Consider the following 18772-nt stretch of genomic DNA (forward strand, 5'->3'; position numbering starts at 1 on the left):
AAAAAGGAGGAACAAATAATTATATGGAAAATGAAGGGCAGAAAATAGGTTTAAAAAAAAAAAGTGGTTCTGATCAGTTTGGTTTGGTTTTTGGTGAGCTCAGTTGAATTCAAAGGAGAATGTTGATTTTTGTAAGCTAAAAAAAAATAAAAAATAAGTGAAGGCCAGAGTCTGCATGCATTTTCCCATGTCTCCTCTACTCTTTTATTTATGGGAGATTTTACATGATATTACAGTGGTCATTGCAAAGTCCTGAGGTTTTCCAAGTGCAGCTGAATGCTTCCCTGCTGGAAAAGGGAAAGGCACTGGAGCACTGCCCTGAGTCAATGCTCCTGGATTTGAGATGCTCCAAACTTCTTGGCCTTAGTTTCCTCATCAGTTTAAAATTAAATAAATAAAAATACTGCCATTTGGTATCTAAATTTGCTTTGCTCTCAGGGCAGTGTATTCTTATGTTTAGCAGCTTGCTGCCTCCACTTTGGCCTGTTTGGATTTTTCTTTTTTCCCCCCAGCAGGGTTCAAGCAGGGCTCAAGCTGCCTCCAGAGCAAAAAGAGGATGGGAACTTCCAAATTTTTTTTTTAATCTACTTTGTGATTCCTCCTGAGGAAAGATGCAGAGAACCAGTGCATGGTCTTTCCATCCTCTGATGCAGCGCAGGGGTCTGGTCCTGGTGATCTGCAGCAGTGGGGAGCTTTGCTTTTTTTAGGAAGTGTCTTCAAGTCTCAATGCAGGAAAAGGCTGCAGCAGCTTTCTAATGCAGAGGGATGTTTTCCCATCAGAATCCCACTTTTTGGGAAATAACCACCACGAGTACCATGTAAAATCCCCCAGTGACCACTTTCTGTTCGGTTTGGTTTTTTTCTACTTGGTTGGATCTTTGTTCTCCTTCTGTTAACTGCCTTTCCTTGTCTTGTACACTGCAGATGATGTTGCAGCCTTCTCTTTCCCTCTCTTTTTCTCTCTCTCCCTTCCCTTTTTCCCATCTCCACTCTCTTTTTTCCCTCTGTGTGACCAGACTCAGACGCAGTTGGAGCATGCCCGAATACGGGAGCTCGAGCAGAGCCTGCTGTTTGAGAAGGCACAGGCTGAAAAACTCCTCAGAGAATTAGAGGACACCAGGGTAATGGACCCCCACTTGCCCTGCCTGCAGAACAGCCTGCTTGCCCCCTCCCTTGATGCTCATGATGCCTTGCTTTGGGGTTTTTTTGGTTGGTTTGTTTGTGGGGTCGATGGGGTTTGGCTTGAATTTAGGCTTCCCTGAGTTTTGTTCTGTTGTTTGGGTTTGTTTTCTCCTTGTTCTCCTGGAAATGGTAGAACCTTATGATTTCCAGCTTTGCTTCTTGTATGGGGGACTTGTTTCTCAGACTGAGTTTGCTTCTCTGCCCCATGCCACCATTTGACCCCTGAGCTCTTCACAACTCATCTCTCAGTTAACATGTCCAACTAATACCTGCACAACCCATTCTGCCTGGAGGCTCCCCCCAGCCTGGGATGGAAAAGAACATTGCACTCAGCATTCCCTTTGTCCTCCCTCCACCTGAAAGAGAAGATGCTGGTGAGTGCAGGGGGACCAGCTCTGCTCCTTGGCCATGCCTGCAGCAGGATGAACATCACATCCCAACCTGACAGCATGAAAGATGTGGAAAGGGCTTTTTTGTGCTGATGTGGGGTGTGGGAAGTGGCCAACTTGCCTCCTGTGAGCTTGCTCCTCACCGTGGGGTTTGTTAGAGCTGTAGAATGCACAAATGTGATGTTCTCCAAAAGGTCTAAATGGTTTGGATTGCTCCTACTCCCATCTAAAATAAAAAAATACCCAGGCCTGGGCTGATGGGTAGTGGGGAGACGATTGACATGAAATGGAATTGATCCCTTGTGTTTTGGCACTGGAAGATTCTCTTGGTTTCCTTGTTTCTTCTGCCTTTTTCTATTATTTCCTCTAGTCCAGTCTCCTCTTCTCCATCCAGAGCTGCAGTCCCCTGAACTCTCTGTGGCTCACAGGTAGTTCAGCCCTGGTAGGTTGCATCCAGACTCTCAGACATTGACCCATAGCCCTTATGCTCAATGTTAACCATCTCCAGATTTATTCCTGCATCCTCTAGCCTCCCACCTTATTTTTACTTTGCTACTAAACTCTAACAAGTACTCGTGTGTAAAAATCCCCTTTCCTTTTTACACCAGGGTAAACAAATTGCAATGCAGGAGAGAGGGAGGTCTGTAGGCTGAGGATTGCTGAGAAGTGAAGGAAACACAACGTGCTTACTGCTGGTTTTGGTGCTTGTGGTGTTCCTGCATGTGCAGTCACATTTCCTCTGTGCATCAGCTGGCAAGGTGCCTCATCTGGGAATGTAATGCCCTTTCAGGACATTATTTTTCATAAGCCAGTGGTTTGCTTCCTAACAAACGTCAAGGGTTGGTTCAAAGGTGTGTGTTGGTTCTCCAGAAAAACCAAATTGCAATTGGCACAGAGTTACCAGTGATAGTTACCCTGGTGCAAAACTACTCAGACTGGAGGGTGCTGGGTTATTCTTTTCCCTGGCTATCTGCACTCTGCTGAATAAACATCCTTTGGATTTACTTCCCCTGGAAAACCCTTCCTAAAAGGCAGGATGCGAGGTGGGTACTGACTTTGTCTTCTCTGTCATCTTGCAGTTAACCACAGTAGCTGAGAAGTCCAGAATCCTGGAGCTGGAGGAGGAGCTGAGCCTGAGGTGCAGTGAGGTGGATGAGCTCCGGCAGTGCCTCCGGAGCTCCCACCAAGCAGAGCCCCCCGAGCAGAACCTTGGCTTCCAGTCAGAGGCTCTTCGTCTGCGAGATCAGCTGCTGTCTGCCACCAAGGAGCATCAGAAGGAGAGCAGCCAGCTAAAGGAGAAGTATGAGAAGACATTGAAGAAGTATCAGCAGGAGATGGAGAAGCTGAAGGCTCTCAACGAGAAGTACGCGCAGGAAATCGTCGACTTGAAGCATAAAGTTCAGCAAGCTACTAATGAGAACATGGGGCTTATGGACAACTGGAAGTCCAAGTTGGACACGTTGGCTTCTGACCACCAGAAGTCTCTGGAGGATCTGAAAGCCACGCTGAACACGGGCTCTGACACCCAGCACAAGGAGATCGTGGAACTGAAGGCAGTGGTGGAGAGTATAAAGATGGAACACCAGCTTGAGCTGGAGAACCTGAAAGCAAAGCATGACATTGAGACAGCTGTGCACATAAAGGAGAAAGAGAGTCTCAAACTGAAGCTGCAGGAGGCTGTGGATGAAGTGGAGAAAAGCAACAGTAACTGGAAAATGCAGCTGGAAACCAAAAGCAATCAGCACCTTCTTGAGCTCCAGGATGTGAAGGACAAGTGTCGAGATGCTGAGCTGAGGTTGCATGAACTGGAGAAACTTCATGGTGAATATAAAGATCAGACACAAGCCATAGCTTTCTTGAAAGAGCAGATTTCTTTGGCTGAGAAGAAGATGTTGGACTATGAAGTGTTACAGAAAACAGAAGCCCAGAGCAAACAGGAGATCCAGAGATTGCAGGAAAAAGTGCTTGTCTTAGAGAACAAGCTGCAGTCCATGGAGGCCCTGCACCCTTCTCAGCATGCAAATGTATGACTTCTGGGTCATTTTGCTTGTTTATCATCACTGTTTGTAGCCCTTCCTAGGAGCAGCCCTCAGCTGCTGCCTTGGGCAGTTGTCTGAGGTTTCTGTGCCTTGAAGTTTCTGGATGTACCTTCCATGAGTGCTGCTTTTTCTGCATGGAATCTCCATGCTGAAGGTGCCTTCCCACTCTTGGAAGCCAGTCCAGCTGCACAGTGAGCAGAAATCAGAGCCAAGAGAAGCAAGTGGGCCACATCTGGGCTTGAAGCCACGGGAGTGGCAGCAGAATAGGGCTCCAAATAGGGCAAGCTCCAAACAGGGCTCCAGCAGAATAGGGCAAGCAGCACTCTGGGCTCCAGAGCATCATTTCTGCAATACAACTCTTGTCCTCCAAGGAGCTGCAGCAGCCTCAGGGTATTGTTGAGCCAGGGCCATTTGGGGTGGGTGGAAGACAGGGTGGAAGGAGATCCTTGCCCATGCTGAGGTGGAGCCTGTAGCTTGCTCAGCACACAGAGCATGGCTTGAGAGCCCCAGTTTGGGGACTGGGGGGGAGGTGAGTGCCAGCAATGCAGCAGGGAGGCTTGGTAGAATATTTGGGAAGCCCAGGGGAAATGCTAACTTTGGGGATTGTGGTGGAAGAGCTGCTGGGAGGGGCTGGGATGGCACCAGGCTGAGGAAATACAATTGCTGATTGAATAGAGCCCTGACCCCACCAGGGAAGCCTAGAATAAGAGCAGTAATAATGTGACAAGGTCAATTTTCTGTGGCCTTTGTGTCTTTTTATGTCCTCATTGATTTCTTTATTTGGCAGAGGATGCCATCTTCAGGCATGACACAGGGACACATGGGTGGCTTTGCAGCAGAGTGAGGAGGGGAAATCCACTGCTCACAGCTCTAGGCTGGACCTCTTTGTGTCTGAGTTTTGCAGGAGAAATTAGCACAAACCCAATTTCCAACTTGTCTCTGTGGGGGGGGAGGCAGGAAATGAAAAGAAACCATGAAATATGCACGTTTTAAGAATGCTCACTTGAAATTTATCACTGGTGCTGTAGTCCCTGTTCCCCAGACTGAGATGCCAAGGAAGGGAACACAGTCTCTGTGTTTGATTTGCCATTGGGAACAGCCCCACTGAAAGTTGTTGCACTTCTGGGCACCAAAGTCCAGCCCATGGATCACTGGTGACCAAGTCAGAGCTTCGTGCCTGCAGAAAGACAGAAGCTGGGCAGGAGAGGGAAAAGCTCAAGATGGGATTTACAGCATGAATGGTGCTTCAAGGGTTTCAGCTCAAGATGTTTCAGCTTGTAAGGAGAGTTGTGAACAATAAGGACAAGCCTGGGAAAAGCAGGTTCTGATTACACAGAGCAACCTTCTGATACCTGAAGGGGCTACAAGAAATCTGGGGGAGGGCTCTTCACACAGGTGTGTAGGGAGAGCACAAGGGGAAATGGTTTCAAACTTGAGGAGGGGAGATTTAGGTCAGACATTAGGAGGAAATTCTTTAATTTGATGGTGATCCCCTGTCCCAGGCTTCCCAGAGAAGCTGTGGCTGCCCCATCCCTGGCAGTGTTGAAGGTTGGATGGGGCTTGGAGCACCCTGGGCTGGGGGAGGTGTCCCTGACCATGGCAGGGGTTGGAACTGGATGAGCTTTAAGGTCCTTTTTAACACTGAAAATCCTATGAACATATCACACGTTATAGCCAACATTCCAACAGCACTGAATGTAAAAAGAAGTTGGGAGTCTTGTTCTAGAGCCCTTTAGATAAATCAGAGTGCTCTGAGGGACACTGGTGTTGGATTGGAACCAGGGAGTCTTGAAATGGTTCATGTTTTAACTACATGCTGATAAAAATCAGGAAAACGGGAAGAAATGCATGGGTGAAAGCCCTGGAATATCACAGGGCAAATTCTATTTTTACATGTCTTGGCTGATTTCATATGACTGCAGTGTTAACTGTCCAGATATTTTAAACAAATTTCTTTCATCCCCAAAGTGGTGGTCACAGCAGCTGCTTGAGCTGGGGCATCTGTTGAGGTCCCACTTACTGGAGGGGAAGAGGCTTCAAGGGCTGAATTGTGGCTTCTGCTTGGCTGTGAGCTCTGAGCTCTCTGGCCTTTCATTGCAGGATGGACAAAAAAGGGTGGGGAAGAGGCAGACCCCTCTATAGGAGCCAGCATTGGTTCATAGATATTTATTTTTTAAAATATATTTATTTTATAGATATTTATTTTTTAAAATATATTTCTTTTATTTCAGTTTTTATTCTATGTATATATATTTTTTTTATTTATTTTATTTATTTATATATTTATTTTATTTCTATATTTATTTTTTTTTTTGTTCATGAGTTCATTCTCTGGTTATTGTTTTAGCCCTGCTCTGTTACTGGTTTTATAACTGTGGGCACAGTGAGATTCTTCAGAAGCTGAGGAACTTGTCTGATAGGTCTCACTCTGAATGCTAAAGAGAATTTCCAACTATTTGCCATAATTAACCCCAGGGGGTTGGTCTGAGGCAGAGCTGCACAAGCTTTGGGTTTGAGAAAGGTGGAACCAGAGCCTGATCTCTTTCCCTCCTGGATGAATCTTGCTGGTGGCTGTGGGCACTCTCAGAGGGTACCTTGGAGCCCTCAGTTTTACCCAGCTATAGAAGTGGCTCCTCAAAAACCTGAGTTTCCCTCTCAGGGATGTGTGAAATTCTCCCTTGGGTACCAGATGCACTTCTCCTTTGGGCAGGGCTTTGTGGTTGTGAACTTTGCTTGGAATCTTTGGGCAAAGGGCTGGCTTTCCATCTCCTATTTTCCATTTATTTCAGATGATTGAAACGAATGATATTTCAGAAGAAAAGATAAAGATGAAGCAGACTATGGAAGGTATAAAATTTGATTGTTTTTTCCCCTGTTTTAGTGCCTTCCTTTTCTCTTAGCTTTCTGCCCTTGCAGGGATGGCTGTGTGGAAGGGGCTTAGGAAGCCATTTCATCTCTCAGATTTTGCTGGGTGGCAGTTGTTGTCTGCCTTTTTTTTATTATTATTATTATTTTTCTAATCCAGCTGAGCACGTGCAGGGGTGGACGTGGATGTTTTTTATGTGTTCCACACACACTGCACAGATGGTGCAGGTTGGAGACAGATCTGGGCAAATGAGCTCACTTCTTTCCATCCCTTCACTGAGTTTTACAGCAGGTAAAATCTGGCCATTAAATGTAATTTATTCATAGGAGAGGTCTGCTAATGGTATTATTAATGTGTATATTATTGTGTATATTAATGTGACTGGCTTAAAGTCATGGGAGTTATTTGATTAAGCCCTGCTATAAATCAAATCCATTCTTTTAACAAAATGTAGAATTCAGGCACTCAGAAAATTTGTCTAAAGTAGCTTTGACTTGGAATTGCTCTCAGCCTCCCTCATGAAGAAGGTAAAACCCCAGTCAGCCTGGCCAGATCAGAGCTTGGTGTCCCAGATGGTCAGGGTTGGTCCCACCACATCACTGGGTGCCACACACTTTGGGTGTCTCTGAAGGATTCAGAGCTGTTCCAAGACACACAAGTTGCTTCCAGATCACTTTTTCCCTTCCTCATTCCCAGGAGATTCATATTTCTTCATTCTCCCATAGTGTTGTGGGGGAGTTTTTTGGGCAGAAAATGTTTTATAGATGACAGAGGTGACAAGAACTAACTTGTCACTCCTCCAGTGCCATGTGGCTTGTGGTGGCCTGGTCTTGTCTCAGTTATTTTCCTCTAAAGAATATTGTTTTCTGTACAACCCTTGTCCTGCAACCTGAGCAGGGATTACTGAGGACTTTTACTCACTAAAACTTCACTTAATAGTAACTTTGCTTAGTGTGACTGCCCTGCCAGGTGTCTGTGGGTCTAGACAGAGGTGTTTTTCCTTCTTCCTCAGTGCTGTGTTTCCAGGGGCAGGATCACATACATTTTATACCAAATTGTTTGCTGACTGACAGGGAATTGCCTGTGAGGACAGAGCACATTTAGGAGCCATTGCTCTTAAAATGCCCTCTCAGAGCATCTGCTTGTTGTCCACACTGACTGAGCCATCTATAGCTATACCCAAACAACCAGCTCAGGTTTGAGCCACAGAGCATCATACTCCAAATCTACAGCTCTGGTTGAGTGGGGAAATGCATCAGTTCCAGAAAATGTCTTTTAAAACTCTCTCTGCCTTTCATTCCACAAGGCAACACAAAGATACGTGCTTAAAGTTCCTTCCTGTGGTTTTTATTAAGATTTTCTTCCCTTTGTGGCTGCTTTCTTAAACCTGATATGGCTTCCCAGCTGTGTGTCCTGCCTGCTAGTGCCTGGGTGGTGGTGAGGAGCAGTGACAAGCACCCATTGTCTGTCTCCTGGTGATGGAGGGTACCAGGGTGCCACCACCATGCCCCTGTTGCTCTACACTTGATGCCTTCCTGATTTGCACAAAGCACTTGCCAAGCATCTTCATTTTTGTCTTTCCATTCTCCCCCAGACCTTCAAGACAAGCTGAGTAAAAGAGACAAGGAGGTGTCATTGCTGGTGTCCCAGGCTGAAACTCTAAGGGCCCAAGTAAGTGGTAAGTTTCCCTAATCCAGTGCTGGTGGGAACGTGGTGTTTTCCCTGCTCATCCCCTCTCCTGGTGTTGGACAAGAGTCCAGGTGGTGAAAGGGACAGGTAGCAAGCATGGTGCTGTCTGTCTGTCAGGAGATATTGCTGGTGACAAATTCCTCAGGAGTTCTGGTCTCTTTTCAGGAGGCGAATACAAAAATTGCAGCAGACATTTGTATCCTATGGGAAGGGGGTTTGTGGCTCATGGAATGTCAAAAGCTGATGTTGTCAGCAGAAATAAATGGAGCTGAGTGTGTTGTTCCCAAGATCTCCCCTTACACAGGGCTAGATCCAGTGCTACAGTATTAAGAGTGGAAATTGGGGAAAAAAAAAGGCAAAAAGCATAGATGTGTACGTTAAAGCACAGAAGTGACCTTTCTTCCCTCTGTATCCTACTTCTTGTAGCTTTGGAAAATAAATGCAAAACAGCAGAAAAGAAGGCTGACTCAGTATTAAAAGAAAAGAAGAGGCTGGAAGGTGAACTGGAGTCCTTGACTAAGAAAACACACGATGCTTCAGGGCAACTGGTCCTGATTAGCCAGGAGCTGCTCAAGAAGGAAAGGTCAGTCTGGAGATCTGAAGGACTGAGTTTGGAGACAGGGACTCTGTGTTGGTGTCCATTCAGGCAGCTGCAATTTGCCACCAAAAGAAATCTAGAGGTTGAAATCCAGCCCCCAGCTTTCCCGTTCTTTAAAGATGCTCCTGGTGGAATTTGGTTCAAACTGGGGACTGTGTGTTAGCAACTGCTTGCCAGGAGGTTCAGGGCAGCTCAGTCCCCATGTAGATGTTGAATGAAACCAAGTACAAGCCAGCTTGGTTGGCTGCTGCCCTGCTCTGGAACAGTGCCCTGGGCTGGTCCCATCCTCCTTGGAGCTGCTGTGGGGGGAATGGGAGAGTGGAATTCCCTGGAGAGGTGGGAGTTGGGTGAGCTTTGTTCTTGGCTATTTTTTGGATCTGTAGCAAAGATGGGTGGGGGGCACAGCTGAATTCCAGTGGTGTGTGGGTTCTGGAAATGTCTTCACCTTTTCCTACTGCTGTTTCCAGGAGCCTGAATGAGCTGAGGGCTTTGTTACTGGAAGCAAACCGGCACTCACCGGGGCCAGAGCGGGACCTGAGCCGGGAAGTGCACAAAGCTGAGTGGAGGCTGAAGGAACAGAAGCTCAAAGATGACATCAAGGGGCTCAGAGAGAAACTGGTTGTGCTGGTGAGGGCATCGAAACCCTTCTGGGCTTGGAAAACTGAAAGTAGGCTGGGGGGCTCTGGGTTGTTCTTGCCCTTCAACCTTGGTTCAAGTCTTCCCGTTTGCTTTTGGAGCAGCTGATGGAAACTTCCCTGACAAGCCTGAGCTGTTGCCTGGCTCAGCTGCACCTCAGTAAGCAGCAAAAAATGTCCTTCTGTCCTTCTCCAGTGGTTTTTTTTTTTCTATTCCCAAGGCTAGATAGGGCTGAAGATTGTGACAAAACCACAAGGTCGGTCAGCTCCCCCACACTGTTTTACACACTGTCTGCTCTAGGAACCAGCAGTGTCCTCTGATTCCCGTGTACTTCAGTGTCCTCCAGTGGTTGAAATGTGAATAATGTGGTTGAAATGTGAATAATTTATTTGAACTGGAGCTACTGCTGCCTGCCCTTGATGCTAATGCCTGCAGAGCTGTGCTCTGACCCCCTCTGCTGTTAAAACAACAAAAACCAGGGTGATGGGGGTTACCTATGGAGTTCTGCTTTGCTGAGTTTCTGCAGTTGCTGGTTCTAATTCTAACACGTTGCTCTTTTGCCTTTCCTGGATAAGGACAAGGAAAAATCCATCCCAGACCAGCGACGTTACTCCCTGATCGACCCCTCCTCAGAGTCAGAGCTGATCCGGCTGCAGCACCGCCTGCTCAGCACCGAGGATGTGCTGAGGAATGCCCTGGAGCAGGGACACCAGATGGAGAAGCTCATGGAAGCCATGAGGCTCTCCTCGGAGAAAACACAGGTAGGGCACCCACAGGTGTTTCCCAAGTGGTTCAGCCCACGGCAGTCTCTCTGTCTTTGAGCAATCTCTGTGCTGGGTGAGGGGGGGTGATGCAGCCACCTGGGTCCATTTCTACCTCTGGAAACAGCCTGGCAAGACTTTGTTCTGTTAGGTGCAGCTTAAAACTTAGAAAAAGCCTTCTTCCTCAGTAACTACAGAATCACAGAATAATCCAGGTTGGAAAGGACCTCAGAGCTCATCAAGTCCAACCCTTGCTCCACTCCCCCCGTGGTTCCCAGCCCATGGCACTGAGTGCCACATCCAGGCTCTTTTGAAATATCTCCAGGGATGGAGAATCCACCCCTTCCCTGGGCAGCCCATTCCAATGGCTGAGCACCCTCTCAGTAAAGAAATTCTTTCTAATGTCCAACCTAAACCTCCCCTGGCACAACTTGAGACCTCTTGTGCCCTCTTGTCTTGCTGAGAGTTGCTTGGGAAAAGAGCCCAACCCCCCCCTGGCTCCAACCTCCTTTCAGGGAGTTGGAGAGAGTGATGAGGTCTCCCCTGAGCTTCCTCTTCTCCAGCCTCAACACCCCCAGCTCCCTCAGCCCTTCCTCACAGGACTTGTGCTGGATCCCTTCCCAGCCTCCTTGCTCTTCTCTGGACCTGCTCCAGCACCTCAATCTCCTTCCTGAGCTGAGGGGCCCAGAACTGGACACAGGACTCAAGCTGTGGCCTCCCCAGGGCTGAGCCCAGGGGCAGAATCCCTTCCCTGGACCTGTTGGCCACACTGGCCAGGATGCCATTGGCCTTCTTGGCCACCTGGGCACACTGCTGGCTCACTCACATGTACAGATCCTTTTGTGCTCTGCTTTGCTGTATAGAATCACAGAATGATTTGGGTTGGAAGGGACCTCTCAAGGTCATCCAGTCCAACCCCCCTGCAGTCAGCAGGGACACCCTCAACCAGATCAGGTTGCTCAGAACCTTGTCAAGCCCTCAGTACAGGAAGGACCCGGATCTGAGCAGGTCCAGAGGAGGGCCACAGAAACAATCAGGGGGCTGGAACACCTCTCCTACAAAGCCAAGCTGAGAGAGCTCACTGCCTCTTCCAGTTGGAAACCATCACCCTTGTCCTGTCACTATCCTCTTGGATGAAAAATCCCTCCCCAGCTTTCCTGGAGCCCTTTCAGGCACTGGAAGGTGCTCTAAGGTCTCCCTGGAGCCTTCTTTTCTCCAGGCTGAGCAGCCCCAACCCTCTCAGTCTGGCTCCAGAGCAGAGGTGTTGTTGTGGTTGGTAACCTGTGGGTACCAAGCCTTCTCCTCCCACGACACTGCCTTCTGCACAGTCTGTAGATGTCCTGAGCAGCTGCTTGTGCTGCAGCAGGGCTTGCAGAGAGCAGTCTGAAAACTGCTGCAGCCCTCGAAGGCTCTGCTGGCTCAGATGAGCATCTGTGTGTTGCAGAGCAGCCTCTTGATACCCTGCAGTGCCAGCAGCAGACAGGACAGCTGGAGTGGTGATGACAAGTTTGTGGCAGTCCAAGATGTGCTCTCATCTTGTTGGTACCTCCAGAGTGGCTTCAGCTTCTGCTGTCAGTGCTGCCTGTCAAATGAAAATGCATCCTGACAAAAGCTCATCTGCTGGCAGCTATGGGAGGGGTGGGGGGAGTTATTCCCTGGTTAACTGAATGCTGAGTCCCTTGAGGAAAGGAAGTCTTCCCTTCTGCCTTCCTGTCTCCAGGTGGTCATTATTTCTTTCCCAGCTGTAGAAAATAACTCATTTTACACACAGGGAGTGGGGCTGGGCCTTGGGAGGGCAGCTAATCTATCCCTGGTATTACACTGGTGCTTTCATGCTTTAGAAACCTTAGAGATACAACAAGATAGCATCATGTCTGCAGCCCCAAACCGTGGTGCTGAGAGACAGGCAGAGGATTATTGTGGGAAGCCAGGCTTCAAGCTGCTATTGAAGTCAGGGGTTTGAAGTGCCTGGTTGGGAGGAAGTCTGGATCAAAGCTCCCTGGTTTCAGTGTGATAGCTGCTCGTCCTTCCCCTTGTGGAAGGGGAGTTGTTAACCAGGGGCTTTCAGCCTAAACCTGAGGATGTTGCTGACCTAAAGAGATTCTGGTGCAACAGGGAATTGATGCTTCTTCCCCAGAAGCCACATTTCTGCTGTAACTCGTTCTGCACTGCCTCCTGACCCCCTCTCTCCTTTCTGATGGCAGAGGGGATCTGCCTTGGCATGGCTCTCTTTTTCTCTGCAAAGCCTTCACTTTACAGCTTGTTCCAGAAGGAAATCTCTAATTACCACCAGCTGCTGCTCTCCCTCTGAGGGCTCCATCAGCCTCCATGCTCTGCAGCCCTTGATATGCAGGGCTGGCCTTGCTGCCAGGCAAGGAGGTGCAGGAGGAGCCACTGAGTCTTCCTTTCCTTGCTGAGTAATTGTTGCCTTGCTGTTTCCATGCCTGCAGCTGCAAATTCTTTGTCCTGTAATAGAGGAAGAGGATCTTTGCCTTCTCTGTGTCTTGGGGAGACCTTGATCTCTGCAGGAAATGACAAGGATTTGCCACTCGGGCCTTTTCTTGGAGAATTTACAGTGATTGCTCTGGGAGCTTTTGTGTTTCATTTCAAGCACATTTGTACCACTCAGCTCATTATCGTGACCATGTACTGAGACCAGATTTCAGACCTAAATTCTGGTGTCTGGTGGCTGCTGATGGCTGGAGCTCAGTGCTCCAGTGTTGCCTTGTGTGAGGCCACATGGGAGTGGGTGCAGACCCCAAGGCTGAGTCACTCCAGCAGCTCCATTCTCACCCTCCCTCCGTCCCAGCAGAATTTCACTGCCTGGCAAACAGTGGAGGCTCTCCAAGCAGAGCTCAGTTTGCATCTCTGCCTGGTTTTTCTGCCCAAGCTAAACCTCCATCCCATGGGGTTGATTATCCACCTTCCTGGGCATGGTGAGAATGGAAGCTGAGTACTGGGACTCCTCTAGTGGTGGGGTTTAAACCTTGTGGTCTTGTCTTCCCTTAATGTCTTGTTTTGCTGTCATCAGCAATTCACCAGCAACTGTGAATCTGATTACCACGACCCCAGGAATTGACATCTGGCACATTGGGACCTCTGGCTGCAGCTTTCTGCTCTTGGTTGTGCCTCTTGGGCTGTCATTTTGAAGCTGAAGGGCTCCACGTTTTCCCCTGCTCAAGAAGCATCATAAATGTTTAAAAGTTCTTGTGCTCTCTAAAGATAGAACAGCCTGTCCTGCCTGCCTGCCTTGTCCCCAGGGAGGGAAATGGGGAATGGCAAATGTCCTTTTCACTGCTGGGATGCTCCTGGGGCTGTGTTCTGCAGGTTTCTTTGTCAGGATTTAAGAGCCAGGTCTGTGTCATTAAACTTGGGGGGGGAAGGATAGAAGGCAGCCCGTGGGGACTGGGCCAGGCTGCAGAGGGCAGAAAGCTTCTTGCCAAAAGTGAGGGGGGGGGGTTTCTGCATTCTCCTTTTCTTGTGGGGCTTGCCAGGTCTTGGTGCTTGGAGGCCAACCCACCAGGCTCTGTGTCCCTCTTCATTGTCCCTTTTTCCCTTGCAGACTGTTGGAAATTCTGGGTCAGCTAATGGGATTCACCAGCAGGATAAATCCCACAAGCAAGAGGTAAGTCCAAAGCAAAAGGTTGTTTAAAACAGTGCCTGCTGCATGTGGTTTCTTGCCTGCTGTGCCAGGGAGAGCTCTGGGATGGAGGCAGCTCTGCCAGCAGAGCCTGACTGTGTTTCCCACAGTGAAAGCCAAGGGGTTTTGCACAGCTCCAGTTCCCAGGCATGGTGGGAAGTTCCCTTTGCCATGAAAACCCACTTGAAGTCCTCAGGAAGGTGCAATGATTGGTTTTTCTGGGGGACACAGTGGGGAAGGAGTTCCCCCCAGTCTCCTGGGTCAGTGTCCATGTCCATGCCTGGCAGCCCCAGCTGGGACCTGCTGAGTCTCAGATCTCTGCTGCCCCCTGTACCTGGGTGACATTCATGGGACGTGGTGTTCAGGTCTCCCCATGGTTTTTTATCAGGTAGGAAAAAAATTGTAGCCCCAGACATTATTTCCCTAAAGATAGGGTGGTCAGCCTGAGGAGGAGGAGGCAGTGTGGCTTGCTGGGCAGAGCAGTAGGGTCAGGGCATGGCAGGCTTGGTGTCATCCTGCTCTGTGCCTCAGTTTCCTCTTCTGTGAAATGACCTCTGTGCTTGCCCTCGTTTTCCTAACAAGATCTCTTCTCTTCCAGGAGAAACTCTGATAGAGAAGAGGTGAAGAGGATCATTTCATGCCAGTATCAGCTCCTGTGCACAGTCAGGAAAAACAATACCACATCTGGCTTTAGCACCTCCAAAAGACCAGACACAGTATTTTCACTTTAAAGCAGGACAATATTTATAATGTATTAACTGTTGTCATCAGGACAATCCTGGAGCTCAGTTTTCCAAGACAGCCATCATTCCAGGAGGGAGCAGAAAGACCTCTCTGGGTTTGGTATCTTACTTGTGTTGGTTTTGCCTGTGGACCTTGTATTGCTTGAGCTGCCCTTGTCCCACCAGCTGGTGTGGGCAGGGCTGAAGTGTCAGTGAGTCCCAATAACCCCACAGGAGCTGCAGAGGGATTGCCTTGTGGTGTTCAGCTCCAAAGTGTGTGCCCAGAGGCTGGACAGTGTCCACATGGTCTGTCCCTTCTCATCCACCCACCCTGGTGTCCTGAGGACCTGCACGAGCAAGTGAAACCTGCTGGGCTGAGGAAGGATGGGGTGTGGGGAGGTGCTGCCCTCCTTGCCTTGGAGGAGACTTTGCTGTTCTTGAGCACTGAGGACTTGTATCATGTCATGGGGGAATGATCAGATTTGAGGGATATTTATTTCCTTTCTTACCCACTGCTCTTTGGGAAAAGGGAGCTGTGATGGCTCTGAGTTTGGGGACAGGCAAACCTTGCTTAGATGGGGTTGGCCTTTCTTCCTGCAGGAAAAAGAGCAGCCCCAGCCTGGGTCCCCTCACTCATAGGGGTTTTCCTGGGCCTTTTTGGAGCACAGGCTCCACAGGTGGCTGAATCTCAGCATCCTGAGGGCTCCAGCCTGGCTGCAGGCAGTGGGGGACAGATGCCTGGAGGAGATGGTTCTGTTCAATTTAACAGCTAATTGAGGATTGCCTGGTGTTTCTCCAGAGCTGTCCTTGGCTCTTCAGTCTGCTGCCCAAGGCCTGTAACCAGGAAGGGAGGAGGCTAAGGGAATGTGAGCATTCCTGGATGGCTGTGATGGGTTCAGCAATGCTCTGGACATGACTTCAATCCAAGCATTTGGAGCAGAAGGAGTCTGAGAGCAGAACCCACCCAGCTCTTGTGTCCACCCAGCAGTGCAGGCTCAGGCAGAGGTCTTGTTCCTTCTTCTGAAGGCTTTTTCTCTAATTTTGCACCACAGCTCCCAGGGGACATCAGGGTGGAGAAAGGGGACAATGTGCTCTTGAAGGTGTGAGAGACTCCAGATTCACTTTCAATACCCCAGGGAAAAATCACAGCAATATTTTCCAGGCTTAACCCCTCGTTAGTGCCCACCTCCTCCAGAAGAACCTTCAGAAGCTCTTGTGTGTTATGCTGGAGCATCTGGGGAAGAGAAGAAGACAGAAGACCTCTGAGAGAGGAGGCCAGAGCCAGACCACAGGCAGATGAACATCCCAGCATCTCAGCTCCACTGTGTTTTGCCCTGATTTTCTATAAAGTTGTTTTTTTTTTCTTAGTGGGTTGCCAGACTTTCTCGAGGGGTGAGCAGCCAGAAGCAACCTGGAAAAGATTTGGGCTTCTTGGCTGCAGTTCTGCCATGAGGAGGGTGTTGCTGAATCTGGACTTATGATACAATATTCCCCCCCCTTCACTTGCTGCAGGAGAGGTGATCTCCCCCCATTTGAAGGGAGGAAGGTGACCTCAGGGGAATAAAGCAGGTCAGAAACCACAGCTGAAATCTGACACATGGCAAAGGGAGGCAGAGCTTGGGATCCAGAATTCCAAGTGGGATCCCATCCTGCCTTGGAGAGATGTTTCATCAGCTCTTACTGGCAGCCAGGAAGATCACCACATCCCTGCCTCTCCCTGGGGCTTTCCCAAGGGATGCTCTCCAAGGGTGATCTCCAAAATCTTCCTGGTTGGTGTTTTTATCTCCTGAGGGATTTGGGAAAGTCCTAGAGGGAGTGTTTGTTGTCAGAGCCTGCAGTGGTGAATACCTCACTGGGAGCTGCTGGTTTCAGGAATTTAGGGCAGGTGTTTCCCAAGGTGCTGCTGTGGGCTGGGTGGTTTCTGGGGTTTGCAGCTCCTGCTGAGCTTGAGTGGGGCTGACACGGAGCTGCCAGCACTGCTGGCTCTGAACCCAGGGCTTTGTGGACACCTGCAGGTTCAGGAGTCCACTCTGGTTTGTACCTTATTTTCCCCGATAGGTCCTCGAGTGATTTGTGACCAAAATCTGCCTTCACCTACAGAGGGAAAACCCCCCTGCATTTTCTGTCTCCCATGACGAACCTTGAGCTCTGCAGGGTCCCCCCAGGAGTGGTTGTAGTGACTGTGTATTCCATTAATCAGATCCAAAGTTGTCAGGGTGGGAATGCTTCAGGCTGGAGGAGCTCTGTTCCCTGCCAGGGACCATCCCCTGTGAGCAGCTCAGACCTTTGCTCTCCCCAGTGCCCCCAGGTGACAGAGCAGCAGCAGATGGGATGGGGCTGAGCAGAGGTGAAGTTGTGCTTCTGGGCTTCCCAGGCTGTCAGTAGCTGTGCTGGTCCCTGAGGATCAGCCAGGATATGTGGCACTTCTTGGCTTCCTGCAGAACTTTGTGATCTTGGTGTTGCAGGGCTGTGCTGAAAGAGGCAGTGACCTGAAACCAGGTCCCCTGTGTCCCCTTCACCCTTGGGGTGCAGGTCCACGGGAGCTGCTCCCCAAAAGATCTGATGGTGTCCACAGGACTATCACACACGTCTTGGGGTTTCAGCTCAACTCTCTAAGGGGCCAGGAGAGGTTTGGACACCAGCCCTGTCCTCCCTCTCCCAAATTGGCTCAGGCTTCCCTATGGCTGCCCCTCAGAGGTAGGGACAAACTTGGAAGAGACAAGGAGGAGATTTTTCCCCAGCCCCTCTATTTATTTGTAAGTGTAAGTGCTATTTTTGGTGGTGTATAGAGTCCTTCCTGATCTTTGCTCTCACTGGCTTGGCTCTGTAAGGGAGATTTTCCAGGGTGTTGGAGCACTGGTGCACCCACCTCCTGCTCTCAGTCAGGGCTTGGGTCCTGTTCGTGCCTTCACTCCCCTTTTGGCTTCAGCCTTGCTCTTCTCTCCATCCCGAGGGCTGCCACGGGGGGGCTGTGTCCTCCCCAGCCCCTCTCCCCCCCCCCCTTTGTGGTTCTGCATCCAGAGCCACCTCCCGAGCATCCTCCCCAAGAGCCCCAGGAGCTGGGAGGGGGGAGCAGGAGGCAGCAGGGGAATGAAAGTCTTTGAAGTGGATTCAGCTCCATGGTTTAGTGCTTTCTTCTCTAACCCTCTAGACCAAAGGGAAACGAACCTGTCTTGCTTGGTGACTTCAGCTTTATCCCTCCTACAGCACCCAGGGAGCTGGAGGAAGGGGCAGCAGCACAGGGACCCCCGGGTGCCAAGCTGCCAGCCAAGGCTTTCCAGCTCTTGCCTCCCCCCAGCCACCACCAGCCCTTCCTCTGGCTCGCAGTAGAGATGCATGAGGGTTTCATTAAAACAAAATGATGCAAATAACACTGTAAAAGTCTTAATAAAAAAAAAAAACCACCCACTGCTCCGTTCTCCGGCAGCTTTAGCAGCTCAGCACTATCTGTAGGGAATTATTAATACACTAAGATCCTGTAGGCCTCATGTAAGTTACCAGAGTAAAGATGATCCTAGATGTATAAATGGATGATAACCTTTTACCCGTACAGTATGTATTACAATTTTGTAGCTTAGTCATTTTTTGGCTATCAGATTTTGTTAGTATGATATAAAAAAAAAAAAAAAAAGACAAAAAAAAAAAAAAAAGGTTTGACTGCTAATGTCTATTTTGTTATTTGATTCATTTTATTTCTTCCTCTGTACAAAAGTTGTACAAATCTCAGTCTGTGTAACTCCTGCAGATCTGTATTCATGTCCCACTGCCCCTTCTCCTGCCTTGCTGGTGTGGTCAGCTCCTTACTAAACAATAAAATCTGTGGCTGAAGTCAGGCACCCCGGGGTGCTGGGGCTGTGTTCAGGGTGTTTTGCAGAGCAGGAGCCCTGCTGGGATGGAAGGGATTGGGGGCAATGGGGGGGACTGTGCAGAGCCACTGGGGCTTTGGTGAGTCCCTCCTGCCATCAGCTGGAGCAGAGACCAAGTGCTGCTGGCAGGATTATCTGTGATTTATTTTTTCCCAGGCAAGGTGTGAGGTGGAAGGACCTTCCAACCTCACTCCCAGCCTTCCACCCACTCCAAGGCAGAGAAGGTCGTTGAGGTTCCTCCATCCCCTCCCTTCCATCCCCTCCCTTCCATCCCCTCCCTTCCATCCCCTCCCTTCCATCCCCTCCCTTCCATCCCCTCCCCTCCATCCCCTCCCCTCCATCCCCTCCCCTCCATCCCCTCCCTTCCATCCCCTCCCTTCCATC

The 18772-nt window shown here is 49.5% G+C and overlaps 1 protein-coding gene across 2 annotated transcripts in view; it reads left to right on the plus strand.

Annotated features, from left to right (window-relative positions):
• CLIP2 (CAP-Gly domain containing linker protein 2) overlaps positions 1–18358 on the plus strand; it is a 77729-nt gene extending 59371 nt beyond the window's left edge. The window contains exons 9-17 of one of the 2 annotated variants that reach the window (XM_071764945.1): positions 1017–1121; positions 2651–3595; positions 6400–6457; positions 8071–8154; positions 8592–8748; positions 9231–9390; positions 9975–10160; positions 13723–13785; positions 14399–18358. In XM_071764945.1, the coding sequence (XP_071621046.1) occupies positions 1017–1121; positions 2651–3595; positions 6400–6457; positions 8071–8154; positions 8592–8748; positions 9231–9390; positions 9975–10160; positions 13723–13785; positions 14399–14410 (1770 nt within the window). In that variant the 3' untranslated portion in view covers positions 14411–18358. The remainder of the gene's footprint in view (positions 1–1016; positions 1122–2650; positions 3596–6399; positions 6458–8070; positions 8155–8591; positions 8749–9230; positions 9391–9974; positions 10161–13722; positions 13786–14398) is intronic. The other variant, XM_071764946.1, reaches the window with a different exon arrangement.
• Positions 18359–18772: the final 414 nt, after the last annotated feature.

This window comes from Heliangelus exortis, chromosome 21 (assembly GCF_036169615.1).
Source record: "Heliangelus exortis chromosome 21, bHelExo1.hap1, whole genome shotgun sequence".
Taxonomy (NCBI): Eukaryota; Metazoa; Chordata; class Aves; order Apodiformes; family Trochilidae; genus Heliangelus; species Heliangelus exortis.